The sequence below is a fragment of the Poecilia formosa genome, unplaced genomic scaffold (assembly GCF_000485575.1).
Source record: "Poecilia formosa unplaced genomic scaffold, Poecilia_formosa-5.1.2 Scaffold8, whole genome shotgun sequence".
Taxonomy (NCBI): domain Eukaryota; kingdom Metazoa; phylum Chordata; class Actinopteri; order Cyprinodontiformes; family Poeciliidae; genus Poecilia; species Poecilia formosa.
Window position 1 is genome coordinate 4,909,888 of NW_006799947.1, and position 24,923 is coordinate 4,934,810.

The 24,923-nt window shown below is 39.3% G+C and overlaps 3 protein-coding genes across 7 annotated transcripts in view; all 3 read left to right on the forward strand.

Annotated features, from left to right (window-relative positions):
* Positions 1-1,361: 1,361 nt before the first annotated feature.
* LOC103155475 (uncharacterized) lies at positions 1,362-5,292 on the forward strand. The gene is made up of 7 exons (XM_007577176.2): positions 1,362-1,779; positions 3,735-3,932; positions 4,019-4,102; positions 4,202-4,306; positions 4,389-4,544; positions 4,675-4,818; positions 5,078-5,292. Exons 1-7 carry the CDS (start codon positions 1,770-1,772, stop codon positions 5,275-5,277), a joined length of 897 nt encoding a protein of 298 aa, XP_007577238.1. The 5' UTR covers positions 1,362-1,769; the 3' UTR covers positions 5,278-5,292.
* A 244-nt stretch (positions 5,293-5,536) lies between these two features.
* Positions 5,537-12,673, forward strand: LOC103155058 (tyrosine-protein kinase fyna-like). The gene is made up of 7 exons (XM_007576591.2): positions 5,537-6,230; positions 6,326-6,490; positions 7,513-7,692; positions 7,808-7,884; positions 8,537-8,690; positions 10,405-10,536; positions 11,128-12,673. Exons 1-7 carry the CDS (start codon positions 5,954-5,956, stop codon positions 11,334-11,336), a joined length of 1,194 nt encoding a protein of 397 aa, XP_007576653.1. The 5' UTR covers positions 5,537-5,953; the 3' UTR covers positions 11,337-12,673.
* Positions 12,674-15,728: 3,055 nt separating this feature from the next.
* The window catches only part of LOC103155484 (fibrous sheath CABYR-binding protein-like), a 23,791-nt gene continuing 14,596 nt past the window's right edge, over positions 15,729-24,923 (forward strand). The window contains exons 1-17 of one of the 5 annotated variants that reach the window (XM_016663049.1): positions 15,729-16,126; positions 18,082-18,279; positions 18,366-18,449; positions 18,549-18,653; positions 18,736-18,891; positions 19,022-19,165; positions 19,425-19,568; positions 19,976-20,119; positions 20,528-20,671; positions 20,763-20,882; positions 20,971-21,090; positions 21,173-21,217; positions 21,380-21,427; positions 21,514-21,540; positions 22,845-22,964; positions 23,042-23,839; positions 24,669-24,787. In XM_016663049.1, the coding sequence (XP_016518535.1) occupies positions 16,117-16,126; positions 18,082-18,279; positions 18,366-18,449; positions 18,549-18,653; positions 18,736-18,891; positions 19,022-19,165; positions 19,425-19,568; positions 19,976-20,119; positions 20,528-20,671; positions 20,763-20,882; positions 20,971-21,090; positions 21,173-21,217; positions 21,380-21,427; positions 21,514-21,540; positions 22,845-22,964; positions 23,042-23,839; positions 24,669-24,787 (2,526 nt within the window). In that variant the 5' untranslated portion in view covers positions 15,729-16,116. The remainder of the gene's footprint in view (positions 16,127-18,081; positions 18,280-18,365; positions 18,450-18,548; positions 18,654-18,735; positions 18,892-19,021; positions 19,166-19,424; positions 19,569-19,975; positions 20,120-20,527; positions 20,672-20,762; positions 20,883-20,970; positions 21,091-21,172; positions 21,218-21,379; positions 21,428-21,513; positions 21,541-22,844; positions 22,965-23,041; positions 23,840-24,668; positions 24,788-24,923) is intronic. The other 4 variants (XM_016663029.1, XM_016663033.1, XM_016663038.1 and 1 more) reach the window with 4 other exon arrangements.

Consider the following 24,923-nt stretch of genomic DNA (forward strand, 5'->3'; position numbering starts at 1 on the left):
ATAACTAACATATATTTTTACTGTAGTATTTAATATTTATGCTATCTTTGTGAGTGCCTCTATTATTTACATATGTGACGGGTGCTGTACATATAAAATATAATTCTTTTACTGATTACTTTTTCACTCTCAGAATGTATTTGATTCTAGCTTTAGAGAAATGATGCAACCAAAGTTCAAATTTCACAAATTTAGACTGTGAACGTCATATTGCCAGATTGCAAAGGTCAATTACCAAATAAATTATCTTAAATTCTTGATTTATTTCCGCCCTCAAAAAAAAAAAAAAAATTGACATTCCTCACACATTTAGGTAAAACAATCTGCATCCTCCATACTCACGCACGTTCCAAGTTAGCTTCACACAAGTTTACTGCAGGTCACCGGAGGATTTGACACTGCATCTGCTGAGGGAGGAGAGATTCCTCCCTCCTCCTGTACCAATGAGCTCAGCCTCCTCAGCTGACCTCTGTTTCAGCCACATTATATTTTCTGCGTATCTCCAGCCAGCGGTGCTTATGTTGGAGGACAGTTTTGGTTTTCCTTGTTTTATTTGTGCATAGCTGTGTTTGTGTTGCTTTCACTGGCGTAGAATTTGACCCATTAAGTCATGTGTGTCCCGTATTTTGAAATGAAGAAATATAATCTACTAATATTAAAAGCATATTTTTAATACCTTTACAATGTGGTATGACGTCGACTTTTTTTTTTCCCATTTTCTGATTCTCCTAATGTCTACATGTTGACATCTAAGATGATAAATATGTTAATATGTAACCATGGTTAGGAATTAAGACAATAATGGTATTCAATTAAAGAAATAAATATTTGTATGTATATAATTTATCACCTTTCAGCCACCAGGTGTCTTGGTGGTGTTGGACATTTGACAGAAGAATTGGTACCTGGACAAAAACAGGAAGTAAGGAAGGGACAATCCCTACACAAACAGATGCCTGATATAAAATAACTTGTGGTGGAAAACAATAACCACATGCTTAAAAATCATTGGTTATTGAATGAGACTCTCACTAAGTGGTAATTTACACCAAAAAAAAGTATGCATGTCTCCTCTAAATATTATACAAAACATGTCTGCTACAGAGTTGCAACGTTATATCAAGACTAATCCACCGAGTTGTTGTTAACTCCAGATTTGGGGAAGACAGTTTGTTGTTGATTTTAGCTGCAGCCAATCGGGGTTCCCCATCCAGCCAGCTGGTCTGACCTTGCACCCCCCCCACAAGTGCCAAAAAAGGGTTTGACGGAGCAGCTGGTGAGCAGAGCTCCGGCTAAGAATAACCTGGGCTTTCTGGGATGGAGGGAAGGGGATAAAGTTATCCTGAAGTTATCAGGTCCCTTTGCTGACCAATACCCATGTGAGGCACCAATACCACTGGGTGGGATCCTCTGCTCGCCCCATCCAGACCCCTTGCTTGGCTTCGCTCCTTCCTCCCTCGCTCTGCTGGTCCCCCACACCCCTTTTAGCTGCCACACAGGCAGCTCCAAATTTCCCTTTAAACCTTCTCTCTTTTTTTTTTCCCTGTAAGTGTTTATTTGATTTCTTCTGTTTTTCCTCGTCACAACGGAAGACTGGAGGATGAAACATCAACACGTGGAAATGGAATAATTTACTATGAGGGACATGGATTTTTTTTATTTTTTTTTTAATTAACAAGTCAACTTTGATTGGATATACTGAAGTCATCCCCAGGCGGTTCTAAATGCGGAGGCTTGGTTTATATCTCTGAGATAGTCTCCACGTCACCATGGCTGAAGGTAGGAACTGTTTCACCTGCTCTCACCAGCATTAACGCACAAACAATATCTGCCGTTTTAATACATGAATAATGTTTCAACGAGCAATTTGCTCGGTGGAGTAAGTGTTGAAAATGGTTGCTATAAATACTGGATATCATGTTGCAGGAGAATTAGCATTGCTCTCATGTGACGGACATGACTTGTGCTGCTGACTTCAGGTTTTAAAAAGCTATGGTGTAAAACAAAACTTCACCTGTTCTGATTAAAGTTGTTTGGCTTCATCGACTTCATAAGAAAACATTTATTATTATAGTTTTTCTGTAGATTCTTAGCTAAATTGACTGAATTTGCATTTATGGAACCATGCAAAAGTATTTATAGATTTTTTTTTTAAATTTACATATTTGTCACATTACAGCTACAAACTGCAATGGATTTTATTGGTAGAGTCACAGTGCAGTGTTAAGAGTTATCAATATAAATTGTTTCTTTTTTACAAGCAAGAATCTGGCATGTGTGACCTGCACTTGTTTTCAACCCCTTTTTAGACTGATACCCCTAAATGAAATCTCCACAAAGCTGGCCTTTATGGAAGAGTGGCAAGCAGAAAGTTCTGTTTGTAGTTTGTCAGAATCATGAAGGAGACACACGGACGACGCCAGAGAAGGCTCATATAAAACATGGCGGTGTTGGCTTCATACTGTGGCGATGCTTTTCTTTTGTAGGGGAGGAGATGCGGGTCAAAGTTGGAAGGTTGATGGAGCAAATCAGGTTTATTCTGGAAGAAAACCTTTTAGAGGCTTTCAGGAAACTTGAGGCTGGTTCTTCCTGCAGCACAACAGTGGTAAACATTCAGCCGGAGCTCCAGGTTTTGATCAAAACCTGTGTTAAAATGGACCAAAGTTTAGACACAAATTTAAGTAAGAACCTATGGCAAGCTCAACAACACTCTATGTCCAATCTGGCCAATGTTAGGTTAACGTACATCTATTGAAGTAATATGTAGAAAAACGTGCAGAGTTTCAGTTTGTAGATGCGCAAAACTGGAGGAGACACACTTCAAAAAAACACTTGCAGCTGTAATTACAACAAAAGGTGGCTCCACAAACTATGAACACAGAAGGGCTGAATACAAATACCCGCAACAGTTCTCAAAAGTTTATTTGAGCAAACTTTTGCAAACTGTTTAATTTAATTTTCCAGCATATGCACATATAGAATTCAAAGAAATAGCTTTTAAGTCTGTGACTGTAATGTGACAAAAGGTCAAGAGAAATGAACACTTTAGCAAGGCAGTGTCTCAGAGTTACACCAACACCAACAACAGCACAGAGCAGCACAGCATTACATTATGTTTGTGATGGAGAAGTCCTCTGTTACCAACAACTATTCTTCATTTCAGTCTTAACCAGGGCGACTAACTTAGTACCAAAACAGGTAGAACTGATTAAGTGTATTTTTTAGTATTTGTTTGCTTAATTTGTATCTGTTGTTTTTGGCAATGTTGCACTTTGACATTGAGTTTCAAAAATAGGATGGAGAGTATTAGCACTGGTCAAAATTCACAAACAGGTGAATAAGTTGCATATAAATGTTGAGGGAAGCATGGCATCAGTCACTTGTGACCTCATCAAACACCTCAGATTAATCTGTTTTTTCAACCATTATCTAATATCATTTCAGTGCCGCTTTCTGGTGTCTGCTGGGTTTGTTGACAAATTTGTGTTATATTTTATATCAGTCAGACTAGGGGCATATGTTCTGAGACTAAATTACTTTTTTTTTTTTAAGTATTTTTATGGTCAGATAAATTGCATCCAGATTTTCCGAAACATCTACCATTTAAAAACCAGAAGGCTTCAGTGCCCCCTTGTGGACAAACTATGTAATTAAATCTCATCGCATTAGAATTGATAAAGCAACTGCTTGCTGCTCAATCATTCAATCATCACTCTCGTGTATCCCACCCACAGGAGCCAAACCCCACTCGGCGAGTGCAGCCGGGGGCTCCAGCAGAGCAGCGCAGACAAGCTCTTTCAAATCAAAAGCTTTGGAGCTCGTCAGAAAGGTGAAAGTGTCTGTGGAGCTGCTGATCGCCCTGGCTGCTCTCCTGTCCTGGGTGGTGGTAGGTGTGGTGATGTTCGACTTTGTCGAATACAAAGCAGTACCAGGTGCGTCGCAAACGCCTTGGAGTGTGTTCGCTTAAATCGTAACCGATCTCTGAATGTTTTTGTTTTCGTTTCTGTCTTCCCCCCAGATGTACAGCAAATCATTACGGACCCAGTTCAAGCTGTAAACGATGCTGTAGACGAGGTGTCCAGTCTGCTAAATAAGTTCCAAGGTACGCCTTGGTGTAAAGTTCCTGACTGACATACATGTGAATATGTCAGTCAGGAACTGAAATAGCTTCGCTTTTTTTTCTTTTTTTTTTTTTTTCCAGAATGTGCTCCTGATTTAAGTAGCCCCTCGTCTGCTGCGTCTTACGCTGCTGAAGAGGTTATAGAAGCAAAAGATGCATTTGTTCGATACTTTTCAGATGAAGAAGGTATGCCAATGCACCTGTAGTCAACAAAACAAATGAAATAAAATGTAATACTAACGTAATGTGCCTGTATCGTACATCACAGGAACCTTTTATCCAAGCTACATCGATCCCGTGGTCATTGGAAGAAGAGCTTTCCACTCAACCAACGACTTTGTGTATGGCGTGGTTGGCTCCTTCAGGGACTCACTGTGTGCCACTGTGGATACTGTAACGGATGCAGTTTTGGATATAAAAAAAGGTGTGTGAAATAGTGTCTAATTGTATTATAATTAAATAAAACATAATCAGTCTTTCGAAATTCTTGCAACAAAAGCCTACTTGAGCTAATTTTGGATTTGTTTCTCCCAAATCCTTTGTCTTCTCCTCAGGAAAACTTGACCTCAGCTACATTGACCCTGTGATAATTGGCAGAGGGTTCTTCAGTGTTATTAACAACTTTGTTTCCGAAGTGGGGGCCTTCATCCAGAGTTCGCTCTGCCTCCTCATGGACTCCACATTGGATGTAGTGAAAGGTGCCGTCTGAGAACAGCTGTGGTCATGCTGGGAAAAATTAGGGCACCCTATGATAACCCTGTTACTTATTAATAAAACATTATTTTAAAAAGCACAGTTTATGGTTAGGAATTCAAAAAGATCAGACATTTCTTAACGATGAACTGAATATTTTACGCGCTTTCCAGATTCTTCACATGACTGCATCTCACATAGTTTGCATTGCCCACTACACCGTGAAGCGGGATTCTCTTTTAATACCACGTTTGTGTTTTTCAGGAACCACTGACATTAGCTTCATCGATCCCGTAGTACTTGGCAGGACATTTTTCAATGTTATAATTGACACTGTTGGTGGAATAACAGGCTACATCCAGGACGTACTGTGTGCCGTCTTAGACACCGTGCTGGATGTATCTAAAGGTACCACATCTCATTTCCTTCTTTGTCTATTGTGCGAGACTCAAATTACGATGTGAAAAATCTAAATAAAAAATGTAAGTTCAAGTTATTTATATAGTGCAAATGCACATGAGATGTAATCTCGAGGTTCTTTATCTATTTAAACCAATTGTACTAAATTCTCTTTTACATAAGTAAAACTCATCACTGACTTTAAAATCAGATGTCTATTTAATTCAGCTAAAACGTGATGAGCTGTTCCCGNCCCTTCATTCCTTTCTCCCTTACTTCTTCTTTCCCTTCTTCCTTCCTTCTACATTTATTTCTTTTCTTCCTTTATTCATTTTTTCCTGCCTTTCTTCCCTTGCATCTTCTCAAGTACATCCTCCCTTCTTTGTGTTTTTCATGCCCTTAATTTATTTCCTTGTATCTGTCCTGCCATCCTTGCACGCTTCCTCCTCTCTCTGTATGTCCTTCTTTCCTCATGTCCTTCCTTTTTAGTCTGTGTCCTCAAGTCTCTTGTCATTTTTGTATCCTTCTTTCTTATGTCTTTCTTCATTTTGTTTCCTTCCCTCTTTTCTTTCCTTCCTCATATCCAACCTGTTAGTCCTTCCTCATATCCTTCCCTCTCTTGTTCTATTTCCGTTCTTGTTTTTGACTGTGAAAATTTCCAGATTTCATGACCGTCAGACCAAAGTATTGACCATAAATTCATACCATGCTAAAATAGACATGAAGGACAGAGAAAGTTGAATGTGGAACAATAGGAAATACTTACATAAATTACTTTATTGCACTGGCATCAGTTTTCTGCTCCCTGGTTTTCATGAACTACATGCCTATATGCTATTTGTTGACGCATGCGTTGTCTCCGTTCCAGGGGCGTACTCTCTCTCCATCCAGGACTGGGATGACATCAAGGGAGATCACGTCAAACACTACAAGATTCGTAAACTGGACAACGGAGGCTACTACATCACCACCAGGGCCCAGTTCGAGACCCTCCAGCAGCTTGTTCAGCACTACTCCGGTGAGAACGCTTGATTTGAGGGAGAGCAATGACTTACCATGACAGCTCCGAGTAGGAGTTTTGTTTTTCACGCGTGTGCCCTCCCGCGTTTCCAGCCAGGGCTGCAGGGCTGTGCTGTCGGCTGATTGTGCCGTGCCACAAAGGCATGCCTCGTCTCACCGACCTCTCCGTCAAAACCAAAGACGTGTGGGAGATCCCGCGGGAGTCTCTGCAGCTCATCAAACGCCTCGGCAACGGCCAGTTCGGAGAAGTCTGGATGGGTGTGTATCGTTTGGCGCGGGCGACGGTTCGGACAGCTGTTGCAAAACAGCTGTCCGTAATTGGAGTCCGTGTGGGACCCGGTTCTAATTTGCTGTTTTAAAGCTGCGCCCATTTTGCTTGAGTCAAGATTTTAGACAGCATATTTTGACTTGAGCTTCATGAAAACACAACTTGTCCCAATGTCCTATGTTCTAAACGTTAACTGATACTTAAATATCTGCTGTACATGTCGGTGGCCAGTGCACAGAGGACACACTCCTTCCATGAACTCCCTCACATTTTTCCCAAAATCCTTGCAGAAACCTAGTGATACGTGACGATGTTTAGCAGACTTAGTTTATATAGCTTTGAACTTGTCTTGGAGCAAAGTTCAATCCATCTTCTGAAAATAAATGCAGCACGCCACGAATCCAAACACACGGTGACGTGGCCGTCCACGCAAACTGGAAAGAGAAGGAGGAAGATAAATCACTTTTGAAGAGCCGCACCGATCCACAAAGAAGGAATCTGTTGACTGGACCTCTGCAGTCGTGCACGCCACACATCTTTCTCTTTTTTTGAGGAAGGCCAAGAAAAAAAGCTAAGACATCACCTCAAAGGCAGCCCTGTGAAACATGGTTTTGGCTGCGTCGTACTGTGGACACGGTTTTCTTCACAAGACCTATTAGAAGTTCACGGCCCTGCAGGGACTTGTACTAAAACATGCAGCTGTAACGATTCGTTTCACCTTCATTGCAAACGACTGCCATACCTTTCCGGTTTTTATCTTTTTAGAAATATGTGAAAACTTTGCATATTTTCACATCTCTTTGACAGTTTTTCCACAACTCCGCATCGGTCCCTCCCAGCAGTCTGAAACCAGTGGCTGTGAAGCCACATTCGGCTCACACTGGCTCAATAGCATGACGTAGAACTGAAAATGGTTTTTAAATATACAAAATGTTCATTTTGTTCCAAAGATGAGCACCACTCCTTAGACAAACGGAATCGTGTTGCAACTATTTTTGATTTTTTTCATCAGGCACATGGAACGGCACCACAAAGGTGGCGGTGAAGACCTTGAAGCCTGGCACCATGTCGCCCGAGTCCTTCCTGGAGGAGGCTCAGATCATGAAGAAGCTCCGACACGATAAACTGGTGCAGCTCTACGCCGTCGTGTCCGAAGAGCCCATCTACATCGTCACAGAGTACATGAGCAAAGGTCACAGTTCGCGTCATTCCTCGAGAGAACAAAAAAATAAATAAAATAGATACCTAGGGAATAACTGGAAAACCTCTATAAGAGTGAAATGCAACAGATTCTTCTTCTTTTTTAGGAAGTTTGCTGGATTTCCTGAAAGACGGAGAAGGACGAGGCCTTAAACTGCCAAACCTGGTGGACATGGCGGCGCAGGTGTGCTGCTAATAACCTCTCTAGTTTTTACTGTGCTTTTTGTTTGTTGTTGTTTTATGGTGGACTGATTCCATCAGTGCTTTGTTGTACACATAAATCATTGGCTAATAAACATATTAGCTTTGCCTTTCTACAAACCATCCTTGTTTTATTGTTTTGGCGAGGAACCTCTTGTCCCTGTTAAATAAATGGATGCAATCGTTCCTTTAAATCCGTTTTTTTAAGTTACAATCAGATAAAATGTTTTCATTTGCACTAGTCCTTACAAACTGTACATTATTAAACTAACAACCCCCGTTTAAAGGAGTTTAAGTATCCAAATTAAGTAAAATGTTCAGCTGGGGTTTATAGTTTTGTAAAAACAATCAGATGACGGCTGTTTAGGATCTCCCAGCTGGTTTTGATTATCTTCTAATGAGTTGATTTCCAGCGTTGGGTTTGAGGACTAAATGCTAAATGCTGCAGTGCCGTTCTCCCGTTTCCATTAGACGGTGGTTTTAATGGCGTGGCTGAAGTGTGGGCCCATTTACTAATGTGTGTGTGTGAGGGGGAAAAAAAAGACGCTTTTTGCATAACACACATTTGCCGACCTTGAAACTGTTCGGTTTTAAGTTGTTTTAGATGGAAAAATAATGAAACCTCCTTTTCCCAGGTGGCAGCAGGAATGGCGTACATTGAGAGGATGAACTACATCCACAGGGACCTGCGCTCTGCCAACATCCTGGTGGGCGACGGCCTGGTCTGCAAGATTGCCGATTTTGGTCTGGCCAGGCTCATCGAGGACAACGAATACACAGCGAGACAAGGTGGGCTCGCCGGATAGAGGAGCGTGGTGAAGGGGCAGATTTGTGCCAAAATATTTTGGTATAAATGATGTGAACATATTGAAGTATCATCTCAAGACACCAGCCGGGTTACATTTACTCCCAAAGAAAAGGTTGGACATCCAAATGGACAACCATCCTTTGACTTAACATTATTTTTTGAATGATAATTTCATTTTTATTTCTTTTAATATTAGCTTAATGTCAGTTTCGCGTTGTTCCTGTAACCAAAATAGATTTAATGTAATGGCTAACATTTAGCCCTCCCTACTAGTAAATGTTGCAGAAAAGTCACAACTATTAGCTGTTAAATAAATGCGATTATGTGGATGCTCTTATTTTGAAATGTAACCAGACTGTTAAGACAGGCGGGGGGGAAAAGTTATGGAGATGCAGGTAATGTCGGATGCTGTTATTATGTAATAACGACGACAGGCTCCCCCAATCGTGTTGCACTTGATTTTGTTTGTCCAATTACATCTCGAGAAACGCCTTCCTTTGGAAATACCTGTTTCATCTGCAGGCATACCTACTTAGATCTTAAAACGGAGAAAGTGTAGAACTGAAACAAATACGTGAGGGCAAAGTTGCCTACAAACCTGCCTATGTTTATGTCAGAAGGAATGGGTCAATGGGCTCTACTAATCTTTCTAATCTAGTTTCTGAATTCCCAGTCGGAAAAACAGCATCATTTCCTACCTAAAGTCAGAACTCTGTTTGGGGAAGTCAGAGTTTGCACACCAACCTTGATTTATGTATCTAGTGCTTTCTCCCACCAACAGGATATAGTGAACATGGCTGAGATAAACCATATACTGTGCATTTCTGGCAGTTTGCATCTCGTTAAACTAGTTTTTACTTGTTCTTTTTTTTTTTTCTATTACTGTTTTTCAACAAGAACACCGTCAGCTCACATGATGAATGTGATGTCATTCGCAGAATTTGAAAAACGTTACCAAAAAATGTACTCTCTCTTATTATTCTGGCATTTTACCAAATATTTAAAAAAAACTTGGAATTGTAACCGAGCTAAATCAGGACCAGCTTATTCTGACTTAGTGTCAGACATTGAAAACTCAAGACACACTTGCATCAAAGGCCGATCTGTGTGCACATATCTTACATGTTCCTCCAATTTTCCTTCAGTAGCCTCAGTTTCCCTCACCCACAACATCCTTAGGAATACTTGCAGTCAGAGGAAAAAGGTCTGTGGTTTTGCAGAGGGTAAACATGCATGAATTTGTTCTGATGAACACTTGGAAAACAGAAGGATGTGGTTGGAACATGGCTGAAAGGCAGCTGAATATATATCGAGCAACAGTGAAAAATCTAATCCAGACGAGCGCGTTTAACTGCTCGAGTTTCCACTCGACAGTCCGGCTGCTTTTCCTCAGCGAGTCGGACATAAACTACTCTTGTCAACATGCCCAGCTGCTCGTTGGACAGCAGCTTAAAAAACATTTGACTGTTTAACTAGGGCCAAGTGTGAACGGAGACGGGAGAGGAGGGGAGGGGGAAAGATAATGGAATTGTTCCGTCATTTTCCCAGCGGGACGCTGTGATGTGAAACCACAGATGAAACCTGACCTACTTACCGCCGAAGTATTTTCTCGGGGAGCGGCAAAAGCGAAGTCACAAACACGTTGCCGTAGCTGGAGGAGTAAACATGCAAACCAAACGCCTTTACTTGTTTCAGGCGCCAAGTTTCCGATTAAGTGGACGGCTCCCGAGGCCGCGCTGTACGGGAAATTCACCATCAAGTCAGACGTATGGTCGTTCGGCATCCTGCTCACAGAGCTGGTCACCAAGGGGAGGGTGCCCTATCCAGGTGAGACGTCTTCCTGTTGATTGGTCACGTCTGATAAATGCTGCATGTCGCCTCGTTAGGGTTTTTGCAAGGAAAAATAAGCCGCATTTACTACCACAAATGTTAGTGCATTTTGTTTCAATTTCATACGATAGACGAACACAAAGCAGAGGGACCGTAATCCATAAATTTAAAATGAATTGCACGCCATTTACTAAATAAAATCCAGAGCAATAAACTGCCTTTGAGGATAAATTCGTCTTGGTGGTGGCACCTTCTGATTCAGGCGACGGGAGCTAAACACCCAACGATGAGCTGAAACCGAGGCCGAGGTTTACGTCCCATTAGGACGTTATTCTACTTCACAACTATGCAGCACTTTCACATAAAAGAGCACACATATTTGAATCTGAAGTAAAAAAATCATCAAAAACAAGAAAAAAGGTCTCATAAGATATCAAACCACACCAACAATATGGCGTATTAAAGCAAACAAAAACAAAGAACCAGCAGTAAATCACAAACTCTTAGATGCATTAAGCTGCTTAGTGCTGCTGGGAGCTTTGAATGAGGTCAGTGAGAGGGAATCTGTCCGCTTTCCCTCGTCCCCAGGCATGAACAACCGCGAGGTTCTGGAGCAGGTGGAGCGAGGCTACCGGATGCCGTGCCCTCAGGACTGCCCCACCTCCCTGCACGAGCTCATGGTGCAGTGCTGGAAGAAGGACCCCGAGGAGAGGCCCACCTTTGAGTATCTGCAAGCCTTTTTGGAGGACTACTTCACAGCCACTGAGCCTCAGTACCAGCCGGGGGATAATCTCTGAAGCGCCTCCGCCCTCATCTCGTGTCATTTCATGGGCGTTCCACCAGAGGGAGCCACGCACCTCCTTTTCTGTCATCTTAGAAAAGCTTTTTTTTTTTTGTTTTGTTTTTTGACGGACTTCTTCCAGACGTCATGGAAACGGGGACGGACAGCGGCGAACTGCACATCAGCTCCGAGGATGTTGATGGGGGCCGGAAGTAATAAACTTTCATAAATGAGCAACATAAGTTGTGTACTCTGTATGTATTGTAAATATTAATTGCTTGTTTACTTAACTTTTTTTGTTGTTTACTTTATATTACTTTTGATAATTTGGGAGAATGTGGAATATATATATATATATATATATATATTTTCTTTTTAATTAAAGGTTAAAAATGTTTCAGTTTACGTTTTCTGGAGCAGTGTGTGTTTAACTCGGTGAAATTAAAGTTTCACAAAAACCATACACTGCTAGTGCGGTTGCAGGCGTCTTGGACCGAAGCATCTGACGTTTTTTTCTGAGACCTCAGCGCCATTTTTTATTTTTTTCCTTTTTTTTTACGAGGCTGATTTAACAATACTTCTCTTCTCAAGGAACTCAGATGTACTATAAAACCTGTTTTTGCCTTTCATCTCTTTAGTAATCTTCTTATAACGCAACGGAATGCCTTCACGCTTTACAAACACTAACTCGCATCATGGACTCGTCCGATCAAGCCCGAAGCGTAGGGCTAATTCAGCACCGATACTAAGTGCATCCATAGCATTTCAGCTCAAGCCGACAAGTTTTAGCTTGGCTTAAAGTAATCTTTAGTTTAGCTTTATGTAGTTGAAGCGGGGCGGACTTCCTCTTGAGCTGAAACCATTGTTTAGGTGACTGCTTAGTGTACTGATAATGTATGTCGCATTGACGTATGGAGTCAGGCTGTATAAGATCTCCTCTCTTTTTTTCTTTTTTCTTTTTTTTTTTTTGCTTTGACATGCTGAGAATGAAGGATGTGTACTTGTATTTGTCCCTGCATTACATGTACTTTTAAATAACATGTTCTTATGTTCAGCCAGTGTTATATGTTACTCTTTTTTTTGGTTGGTTTGGTTTGGGGTTTTTTTACTACAAGGTGTCAAAACCTGCCTCTGGATGTGATCCAGGACAAATCGCCATTTCTGTGTGTATTTATGTTGCTTTCCATGGGTGGTAAAGTAAACTGTACATTTTCATTTTCTATCACTTCTTTTCCTAATTTATTAGGCATACAAAATTTTATTTTATTTTATTTTTTTGCTCTCGCTATTATTTATTGTCTGTCTATTACCTGTACACAGCTGGTTTTCAAATAAACAATCTTTCAAGTATTAGATTTGTGTTTCTGACATTCAAACAACTCTTTTTTTTTTAAGGGTTGCTGGGCAACCTGTTTTTTCAAAAGATAAGCTATGTAAAGAATGCATCATACTCATGATGATGTTTGTTTTGTCACACTTAAATGTTTCAGATAATCAAACACCTTTTAATGCAAGACAAAGATAACCAGAGTAAGCATAGAAGTTTTTCAAAGATGAGTTTGGCTATTAAGGGGAGAAAAACCATTAATATCATCCTGACATTATGGTAAATGGCCTGTCCTTCAAAAGTGCTTCATCAAATCCATAAGACCCCAAAGCACTTCGCTCTACATTCACACACTTGCTCTTTAACTTTATGTGAAAAGGTAATTGACCCTCTTGTTGATCGTGAATAGACTGTAATTACCCACATTTTAAGAGAAACTGAGTTTAACCTCAGACTATCAAAATAAAGAAAATTAACAACTAGTGTAGTCGGGATGATTTGCTGCTCCAGGAGAGCGTCCAACTAACAATTTATGACCGTAACCTCAAGCACATCTTAGCTGGCCAGATTATCGGCAGATTATTATTATTCCAGATTATCGGCAGATTACTATTATTCCAGATTATCGGCATATTATTATTATTCCAGATTATCGGCAGCTGGCCAATAATCTGGAACACACAAGCACCTTTAAACAGCTCGACAAAAAGTAAGATAAAAGCTCTGGTGTGTCCTACTTAAAGCCCAGAAATCCACCCAGTTCACGTCCTGTGACAAGACATTATGCAGTTTGTTCAATCCACGAAACTAGACTGGATTAAAAGAATTCAAAGAGGTGATCAAGAAATTATGAACTGCTTCGTGGCGACCGGTGCCCTCCAGGTCGGCCCAAACACGTTGTTCCTTTTCCACATATTCCCAGGTTATTTTAGAGAATTTATTTTCTCTTGATAAATTAAATCATGATTTGAAAATACATTTTGCATTTACAAGAGTTATATTGGGTCTGTATTAAAATGTGTTTGTTGATAAAGTGTAACAAAAAGGCAAAAGCGATGAATCTGTTAAGGAGGCACATACTTTATTTATTTATTTATTTATTTATGTTTTTTCCGGCCCCGAATTCCCTCTCAACGTACTTTACAAGACAAACAGGTTCTACACATTTCAACTGGTAAAGAAACCAATTTGGTTCAGGTTCAGTTCAAATCAATCCAGTACTTTCCATCACTTCATCAGATTCTGATGGAATCTGAGTCCAAATTAGTATTAATTATAAAACAATGCAATCAGATTAATAAAAAATTCTCTTCATACTAAGCCCACCGCACGACAAAAAAAAGCAACTGCAGCAATCTTTCATTTCGATCAAGCATTTGGCAACGATGGACATAATTTATTCACTTTTCTTTTTCAACTGCTTCCTAACATAAATGCGTCAGCCAATCACATGGCAGCAACTTAATATGTTTAGATATCTAGACGTATCAGAATAGGGAAGATACATTACATTTGTTCCTCATGGGTTCATCAGAGTATTTTAGAAACTGCTGATTGTCATCCAGAACCGTTTCCATGGTTACAGAGAATGGTCCAAACGAGAAAAGATACAATATTATGTGGTCAAAAGGCCTCATTGATGTTAGAGGCCAAGGGAGAATGGACTGACGTGTTTGAGGTAATAAAACGAACCACTTGTTATAACTAACATATATTTTTACTGTAGTATTTAATATTTATGCTATCTTTGTGAGTGCCTCTATTATTTACATATGTGACGGGTGCTGTACATATAAAATATAATTCTTTTACTGATTACTTTTTCACTCTCAGAATGTATTTGATTCTAGCTTTAGAGAAATGATGCAACCAAAGTTCAAATTTCACAAATTTAGACTGTGAACGTCATATTGCCAGATTGCAAAGGTCAATTACCAAATAAATTATCTTAAATTCTTGATTTATTTCCGCCCTCAAAAAAAAAAAAAAAATTGACATTCCTCACACATTTAGGTAAAACAATCTGCATCCTCCATACTCACGCACGTTCCAAGTTAGCTTCACACAAGTTTACTGCAGGTCACCGGAGGATTTGACACTGCATCTGCTGAGGGAGGAGAGATTCCTCCCTCCTCCTGTACCAATGAGCTCAGCCTCCTCAGCTGACCTCTGTTTCAGCCACATTATATTTTCTGCGTATCTCCAGCCAGCGGTGCTTATGTTGGAGGACAGTTTTGGTTTTCCTTGTTTTATTTGTGCATAGCTGTGTTTGTGTTGCTTTCACTGGCGTAGAATTTGACCCATTAAGTCATGTGTGTCCCGTATTTTGAAATGAAGAAATATAATCTACTAATATTAAAAGCATATTTTTAATACCTTTACAATGTGGTATGACGTCGACTTTTTTTTTTCCCATTTTCTGATTCTCCTAATGTCTACATGTTGACATCTAAGATGATAAATATGTTAATATGTAACCATGGTTAGGAATTAAGACAATAATGGTATTCAATTAAAGAAATAAATATTTGTATGTATATAATTTATCACCTTTCAGCCACCAGGTGTCTTGGTGGTGTTGGACATTTGACAGAAGAATTGGTACCTGGACAAAAACAGGAAGTAAGGAAGGGACAATCCCTACACAAACAGATGCCTGATATAAAATAACTTGTGGTGGAAAACAATAACCACATGCTTAAAAATCATTGGTTATTGAATGAGACTCTCACTAAGTGGTAATTTACACCAAAAAAAAGTATGCATGTCTCCTCTAAATATTATACAAAACATGTCTGCTACAGAGTTGCAACGTTATATCAAGACTAATCCACCGAGTTGTTGTTAACTCCAGATTTGGGGAAGACAGTTTGTTGTTGATTTTAGCTGCAGCCAATCGGGGTTCCCCATCCAGCCAGCTGGTCTGACCTTGCACCCCCCCCACAAGTGCCAAAAAAGGGTTTGACGGAGCAGCTGGTGAGCAGAGCTCCGGCTAAGAATAACCTGGGCTTTCTGGGATGGAGGGAAGGGGATAAAGTTATCCTGAAGTTATCAGGTCCCTTTGCTGACCAATACCCATGTGAGGCACCAATACCACTGGGTGGGATCCTCTGCTCGCCCCATCCAGACCCCTTGCTTGGCTTCGCTCCTTCCTCCCTCGCTCTGCTGGTCCCCCACACCCCTTTTAGCTGCCACACAGGCAGCTCCAAATTTCCCTTTAAACCTTCTCTCTTTTTTTTTTCCCTGTAAGTGTTTATTTGATTTCTTCTGTTTTTCCTCGTCACAACGGAAGACTGGAGGATGAAACATCAACACGTGGAAATGGAATAATTTACTATGAGGGACATGGATTTTTTTTATTTTTTTTTTAATTAACAAGTCAACTTTGATTGGATATACTGAAGTCATCCCCAGGCGGTTCTAAATGCGGAGGCTTGGTTTATATCTCTGAGATAGTCTCCACGTCACCATGGCTGAAGGTAGGAACTGTTTCACCTGCTCTCACCAGCATTAACGCACAAACAATATCTGCCGTTTTAATACATGAATAATGTTTCAACGAGCAATTTGCTCGGTGGAGTAAGTGTTGAAAATGGTTGCTATAAATACTGGATATCATGTTGCAGGAGAATTAGCATTGCTCTCATGTGACGGACATGACTTGTGCTGCTGACTTCAGGTTTTAAAAAGCTATGGTGTAAAACAAAACTTCACCTGTTCTGATTAAAGTTGTTTGGCTTCATCGACTTCATAAGAAAACATTTATTATTATAGTTTTTCTGTAGATTCTTAGCTAAATTGACTGAATTTGCATTTATGGAACCATGCAAAAGTATTTATAGATTTTTTTTTTAAATTTACATATTTGTCACATTACAGCTACAAACTGCAATGGATTTTATTGGTAGAGTCACAGTGCAGTGTTAAGAGTTATCAATATAAATTGTTTCTTTTTTACAAGCAAGAATCTGGCATGTGTGACCTGCACTTGTTTTCAACCCCTTTTTAGACTGATACCCCTAAATGAAATCTCCACAAAGCTGGCCTTTATGGAAGAGTGGCAAGCAGAAAGTTCTGTTTGTAGTTTGTCAGAATCATGAAGGAGACACACGGACGACGCCAGAGAAGGCTCATATAAAACATGGCGGTGTTGGCTTCATACTGTGGCGATGCTTTTCTTTTGTAGGGGAGGAGATGCGGGTCAAAGTTGGAAGGTTGATGGAGCAAATCAGGTTTATTCTGGAAGAAAACCTTTTAGAGGCTTTCAGGAAACTTGAGGCTGGTTCTTCCTGCAGCACAACAGTGGTAAACATTCAGCCGGAGCTCCAGGTTTTGATCAAAACCTGTGTTAAAATGGACCAAAGTTTAGACACAAATTTAAGTAAGAACCTATGGCAAGCTCAACAACACTCTATGTCCAATCTGGCCAATGTTAGGTTAACGTACATCTATTGAAGTAATATGTAGAAAAACGTGCAGAGTTTCAGTTTGTAGATGCGCAAAACTGGAGGAGACACACTTCAAAAAAACACTTGCAGCTGTAATTACAACAAAAGGTGGCTCCACAAACTATGAACACAGAAGGGCTGAATACAAATACCCGCAACAGTTCTCAAAAGTTTATTTGAGCAAACTTTTGCAAACTGTTTAATTTAATTTTCCAGCATATGCACATATAGAATTCAAAGAAATAGCTTTTAAGTCTGTGACTGTAATGTGACAAAAGGTCAAGAGAAATGAACACTTTAGCAAGGCAGTGTCTCAGAGTTACACCAACACCAACAACAGCACAGAGCAGCACAGCATTACATTATGTTTGTGATGGAGAAGTCCTCTGTTACCAACAACTATTCTTCATTTCAGTCTTAACCAGGGCGACTAACTTAGTACCAAAACAGGTAGAACTGATTAAGTGTATTTTTTAGTATTTGTTTGCTTAATTTGTATCTGTTGTTTTTGGCAATGTTGCACTTTGACATTGAGTTTCAAAAATAGGATGGAGAGTATTAGCACTGGTCAAAATTCACAAACAGGTGAATAAGTTGCATATAAATGTTGAGGGAAGCATGGCATCAGTCACTTGTGACCTCATCAAACATCTCAGATTAATCTGTTTTTTCAACCATTATCTAATATCATTTCAGTGCCGCTTTCTGGTGTCTGCTGGGTTTGTTGACAAATTTGTGTTATATTTTATATCAGTCAGACTAGGGGCATATGTTCTGAGACTAAATTACTTTTTTTTTTTTAAGTATTTTTATGGTCAGATAAATTGCATCCAGATTTTCCGAAACATCTACCATTTAAAAACCAGAAGGCTTCAGTGCCCCCTTGTGGACAAACTATGTAATTAAATCTCATCGCATTAGAATTGATAAAGCAACTGCTTGCTGCTCAATCATTCAATCATCACTCTCGTGTATCCCACCCACAGGAGCCAAACCCCACTCGGCGAGTGCAGCCGGGGGCTCCAGCAGAGCAGCGCAGACAAGCTCTCTCAAATCAAAAGCTTTGGAGCTCGTCAGAAAGGTGAAAGTGTCTGTGGAGCTGCTGATCGCCCTGGCTGCTCTCCTGTCCTGGGTGGTGGTAGGTGTGGTGATGTTCGACTTTGTCGAATACAAAGCAGTACCAGGTGCGTCGCAAACGCCTTGGAGTGTGTTCGCTTAAATCGTAACCGATCTCTGAATGTTTTTGTTTTCGTTTCTGTCTTCCCCCCAGATGTACACCAAATCATTACGGACCCAGTTCAAGCTGTAAACGATGCTGTAGACGAGGTGTCCAGTCTGCTAAATAAGTTCCAAGGTACGCCTTGGTGTAAAGTTCCTGACTGACATACATGTGAATATGTCAGTCAGGAACTGAAATAGCTTCGCTTTTTTTTCTTTTTTTTTTTTTTTCCAGAATGTGCTCCTGATTTAAGTAGCCCCTCGTCTGCTGCGTCTTACGCTGCTGAAGAGGTTATAGAAGCAAAAGATGCATTTGTTCGATACTTTTCAGATGAAGAAGGTATGCCAATGCACCTGTAGTCAACAAAACAAATGAAATAAAATGTAAGACTAACGTAATGTGCCTGCATCGTACATCACAGGAACCTTTTATCCAAGCTACATCGATCCCGTGGTCATTGGAAGAAGAGCTTTCCACTCAACCAACGACTTTGTGTACGGCGTGGTTGGCTCCTTCAGGGACTCACTGTGTGCCACTGTGGATACTGTAACGGATGCAGTTTTGGATATAAAAAAAGGTGTGTGTAATAGTGTCTAATTGTATTATAATTAAATAAAACATAATCAGTCTTTCGAAATTCTTGCAACAAAAGCCTACTTGAGCTAATTTTGGATTTGTTTCTCCCAAATCCTTTGTCTTCTCCTCAGGAAAACTTGACCTCAGCTACATTGACCCTGTGATAATTGGCAGAGGGTTCTTCAGTGTTATTAACAACTTTGTTTCCGAAGTGGGGGCCTTCATCCAGAGTTCGCTCTGCCTCCTCATGGACTCCACATTGGATGTAGTGAAAGGTGCCGTCTGAGAACAGCTGTGGTCATGCTGGGAAAAATTAGGGCACCCTATGATAACTCTGTTACTTATTAATAAAACATTATTTTAAAAAGCACAGTTTATGGTTAGGAATTCAAAAAGATCAGACATTTCTTAACGATGAACTGAATATTTTACGCGCTTTCCAGATTCTTCACATGACTGCATCTCACATAGTTTGCATTGCCCACTACACCGTGAAGCGGGATTCTCTTTTAATACCACGTTTGTGTTTTTCAGGAACCACTGACATTAGCTTCATCGATCCCGTAGTACTTGGCAGGACATTTTTCAGTGCTATAAATGACACTGTTGGTGGAATAACAGGCTACATCCAGGACGTACTGTGTGCCGTCTTAGACACCGTGCTGGATGTATCTAAAGGTACCACATCTCATTTCCTTCTTTGTCTATTGTGCGAGACTCAAATTACGATGTGAAAAATCTAAATAAAAAATGTAAGTTCAAGTTATTTATATAGTGCAAATGCACATGAGATGTAATCTCGAGGTTCTTTATCTATTTAAACCAATTGTACTAAATTCTCTTTTACATAAGTAAAACTCATCACTGACTTTAAAATCAGATGTCTATTTAATTCAGCTAAAACGTGATGAGCTGTTCCCGAAAGCAGAGTTGCGCATTTTAAGAAGCACAGTAGTAAAAAAAAAAAAAGTCCTTTTTCCTGGTCTCTTGATTCCCTTCAGTACAACTTTTTCATCTTCAAATTTATGTAAAACTGAAAACCTTTTATGGCGTCACTTGACTGAAGTTTGTCTTGCTCTTCTCAGGAACAATCGACATCAGCTATGCCGACCCCGTGGTCCTGGGCAGGAAATTCTTCAATATCATAAATGATGCTGTGAATGGATTAGTGGGCTGCATTCAGGACATATTTTGTGCTTTATTTGATATCATATTGGATATCTCTAAGGGTGAGGCCTTCCTATTTTCCTGTTTATTTTTTTGTGCCAATTGTAACTACAGATTAATAATTTATGTTTCATATGTTTTATCAAAGTCATTTTTTCTGTTTCCTTTTCTTTCAAAATGCAAATACATGATTACGTCATGTCTTAACTGTAGGATGTCAGTCTGAAATAAACTTAAACTTAGAAAATGTGTTTTATTTTATTTCATTTTATACTTTTCACGCAATTTAATAAAGTCAGTTTTTTTCTGTAAATGCTGGTAAAAGCTGAAATACGTTGAATTTGAGATTATGTTTAAGGTATTATTTTTATCAGTTAACTTTGGTGGCAGCATCATTAAGTTCTAATTATTGCCTCCACAACGACACAAATGCATAATAATAAGTATTATACATTTATTACTCTTCACAGGAACCATTGACATCAGCTTTATTGACCCTGTGGTGATCGGCAGAAACATCTTCCATATTCTTGATGAATTTGTGAATAGCATCACAGGATACATCCAGAATGTGCTTTGCGCGATCTTGGATGTGGTACTGGACACAGTGAAAGGTACAATGCCACCTAGATTTATTACCTTATATCTAAATTTCACATTCCATTGGACGCTCTGGCTCCATTTTGATGTACTTATTTTTATCAGACCTCCAGGAGGCTGTGGGATTCAGCCCCTTATCAGCTCTGCAGACAACAGCAGAAATCATTAAAGAACATATCAACATTATTATGAGCTACCTCTCTACAACACTGATAGGTGAACAAAGTGAGTCATAGTAACATAATGCGTTCAGAGAGCGTTTCTGCACATTTTAGTGCGTCCTTCACACAGAAACATGTTCTGGTTCTTCCAGCGATCATTCCGGACGTTTCCGTGGACCCGATGAAAGTTGTTGAGGATGCGGTACTGGAATTTACCGACAAGAAGGATTTGTTCCTGGGCTACATGTCAAGTATGATTGGTGGTGATCAAGGTGGGGCTTTTAGCAATTACTGTGAATCACAAAACATTATGATACTCTGAAATCTGATCACTATTAATTTATCTGATTTTAGGTGAACCTGTCAGTCCTCTCACCGTAAATGTTGTCACTGAAAAAGGTTTGGATTTTTGATCTTGCAAGTTGTCAGAATATAGTTGTTACGCATTTCGATATGATACGATACGATGTATTACGATGCAATATGATACTTTAGAGTTTATTACAATACTCTGTGGTGTAGAAAGCTCAAAACCAAAAATCTCTGCTCCTCTTTGTTTAGATGAAGCTGTTGTTTCTCCATCTGATATCACTCTGGTGAGAAAGAAAGGTAAGCAATACAATAATTTTCCCGCATGTTGCTGCAAAAAGACACTAATGCTCGACTCTAAAAACAGCCATATCTTCTTGTTGTAGGGGAGTTTCTACCTCCACCTGAAAAAGGTGAGAAAAAGTCTCCATGCTGGGAACATATGATTGTATTTTATTTATGTTAGCAGGTAGATTGGTTTCTCTACAGATTAACTAAAGACCTCTGTGGCATGTTGGTAGTAATTGCATTTCTTTTTCTTTTTTTTTTACCACAATTAACCGGGTTGATGATGTGGTCTTCGTTATTGACTTTGTTAATGTTTATTTCACACACCAGCCTTAAAACATTGTAAACGGTTTGTTGGTTTACGTTTTGTACCTGTCCTGGCATGACTGAATATGCATCATAATGTTTGTCATAATAAATATGTTACACAATACTGACTTCATTTTCTGTTATCACAATTTGTTGTAACCTTTCACAAAACTACATGATTTTTGTTGTTGTTGTTATGACTACGATTATCTTGTGTTGATCCTTAAAGAACATTGTCTTTGTATGAATGCATATGGGAACCTAAAAAAAATAATCAATATTGCATTTTTCTGCGTCGTGCATATTCTGTGTGACTAAATGTAAACTTTATCTCAGCTATTTATAGAGACATCCTTGTATAATATAAATGGAAATATTTGAACACATACACAGTGAATGAAACAAATTTTTACTGTCAAACGGAATCAGCTTGGGTCAATACTAAATGCAGTTTTTTAATGATGAGTTAAGGGAATACAGCAGCCAAAAGCATTTTGCTTGCACTTAAGTGCAGACTTGGGCTAAATCACTTAAAAGTCTTCATTTGTTTTAGTTTCCAACAAGGCATTTATGTTCTTTTGGGTCAGCAGTGGTTTTGGCCTTGAAACTTTCCCACAGTGAGGTCAGAGTTCCCCACATGAACTCTGACCTTAACTGAGGCACATTTGAACAGCAGAGCAATTTAAACAATTTCAGTAGTTTTTTTTTTTTTTTTAAAGCTGCATTTTGTATTTACCCAGGTTATATCTGTCTGATATTAACGGTGTTTAGCTTTTGGGTTAGCAGAACCACATTTTTTTGTAGATTCAGGTTCAGTTGGGAGGTTCTCCATGTACAGAGGTCATAAAGGTTAAATATTTATTTTTATCTAAAATAAATAAAAACAGTGCCCAAATATTTACATGCTTAACTCTACTGTAAATATTTGGGTTTTATTAACTGGATTTGAGTATTTGATTTGATCTGTGCATCAGTCAAAAAACAAAAGTCTCTAATACTATCATCTTGGGTATTTCTGCTATTTCCACTCTTTTTCACCCTAAAGACTATTTTATCTTCATGTAAATTAGCAAAGGTGTGGACATGGGTTTGGTGGTGATTACAAAAGTCCCTGATACAGTTGCAGAGATGATGCATGCCATCGAAGATGAAGCTGCTTCTGCTGCAGAGGAGGCTGAGGCTGAAAAGGCCACCGGAGCTGCCGACGAAGCAGGAGTGGCCAAAGCAGAGGAAGATGAGGGTATTCAGACCTTTATTCGGTCACACATTCACCAAACTGAAGACCAATCACTAAATTTGATGCTATCACTCTATTAGTGAAACATACAGAAGAAATCCAACTTGAGTCTTCGCTGGAAGAGGAAATCATCGATGTTGGAGTTGAGGAGGAAACAGAGATGGTGGATGAGGTTACACCAAAGGAAGATGAAGAACAACTGGCGCATGAGGTGGAAGACGAGACTTCAAAAACAGGACAAGAACAAGAAGAGGGAGAAGTTAAAACAGACGATATCTTAGTAGAAGAAGAAGAAGAAGAAAAGGAGACGCCAACAACAGAGGGAGAGTTAGCAGAACAAGAGGAAGAGGAAAAATCAAAAATTGAAGCAACAATAGAAGATAAAGGCGAGGAGGAACCTGAAACTTTTGAGGTTTTGGTAGAGAGTAAGGAGGAAACTGAGGAGAAGGAAGAATTAGAGGAAATAAAAATTGAAGGCAGGGAACAAGATCAGGAGGAAGAGGAGGACTCCACAGCTGAAGAGGAACTGATTGAAAGTGAGGGGGAAGACGACAAAGCTCAGTATGAAGCTGCTGATGAAGATTTGGAAAAACAGTCATTAGTTCGACAACCAGAACTTGTGCTTTCCAAAACTCCTGTCAATGACTCTGCTGTATTCGAGTCGGGCGAACAGGAAGAGGAAAAAGTAGGAACATCTCCTGATTACACGGACGAAGATTATGCAGAACTGAAGCATGATCACGATGAAAACAATAATAACAGCGAGAGCAAAAAGGCAGAACCTGAACAAAAGAGGAAGACTCGTGTTCCCTTTGAGAGGCTGAAGAAAGCTGGCTACAAAATATCACCAAAAGAACCCGCTGGCCAATTTGAGACAGGTATTATCATCACAAATACTTGGTTTTTATTTCCACCGAGGTTATCAAAAATGTTTGATGTGATAAATGACTGTGGTTTTGTTGATTGTACCCATTTTGCTGACATATTTCAATGGTTTATTGATTGTTCTCCAACAATACATCATAATGTGACCAAGACCCAACAGTGACAAATGAGCCTCACTGAAGTTGATGTTTGTGTTTATGTTTTGGCTAAGCAGTATGGATGTGAGGTCTTGTGGCTTGGTTAAAAATATCAAAAAGATGCGTTATGATCTGTAGAAACCAAATTTAAAGTTTTGGGCCACAAGTCCACAAGGTACATGACCCGACACAAAAACTTGGTAGTGGCAGCATTATGCTGTTTAATTCAAATGGAACTGGGGATTTTTATGACAGAGTACACATCCAAAGGTCTGTGCAATTAAGACATGATGCTATCCTGACCCATTTTTTTTAGTTATATCAGAAATAATGAACAAAAAGTCCAGAAAACTGACTGAGAGAGGTTTGGGGAAGAATAAAAAACAATTCTGATACTTTGTCATGCAAGATAAAAAGCAAATTGTAAACAAAATATATGCAAACTTCTTAATTAGAAGAAAGGAAATGATAAGATATAAATAAAAAACTTATAATTAAAAAAAAATCTTAACTGACCTAAAACCATAAAAGTTTGGTTTGATTTAAAGGAGTTAACAGAAATTTGGAAAAATGAAAAAATAAAGTATGAGTATCAGGCATGTACAGTCTAGATATTTAAATTATTTATGTAGAATCTTCAATAATAAAACCTAAAATTAAATAATAAATGTTCTGATTATTTTAGAACATGAGGAAAAAGAAAAGGAAACTCCTGCTACCACAGAAGACAGCCAAATTCTGAAAGAAACAATACAAGTACAAATACATACAGAGGAAAAGAAATCTCAAAAAGAAGACATAAAAGTTGAGAAGACTCCAAAGGAAAAAGTAAAGGTGGAGAAACCTCCAAAAGAAGAAACAAAAGTTGAGAAACCTCCAAAAGAAGAAACAAAAGTTGAGAAGCCTCCAAAGGAAAAACTAAAAGCCGAGAAACCTCCAA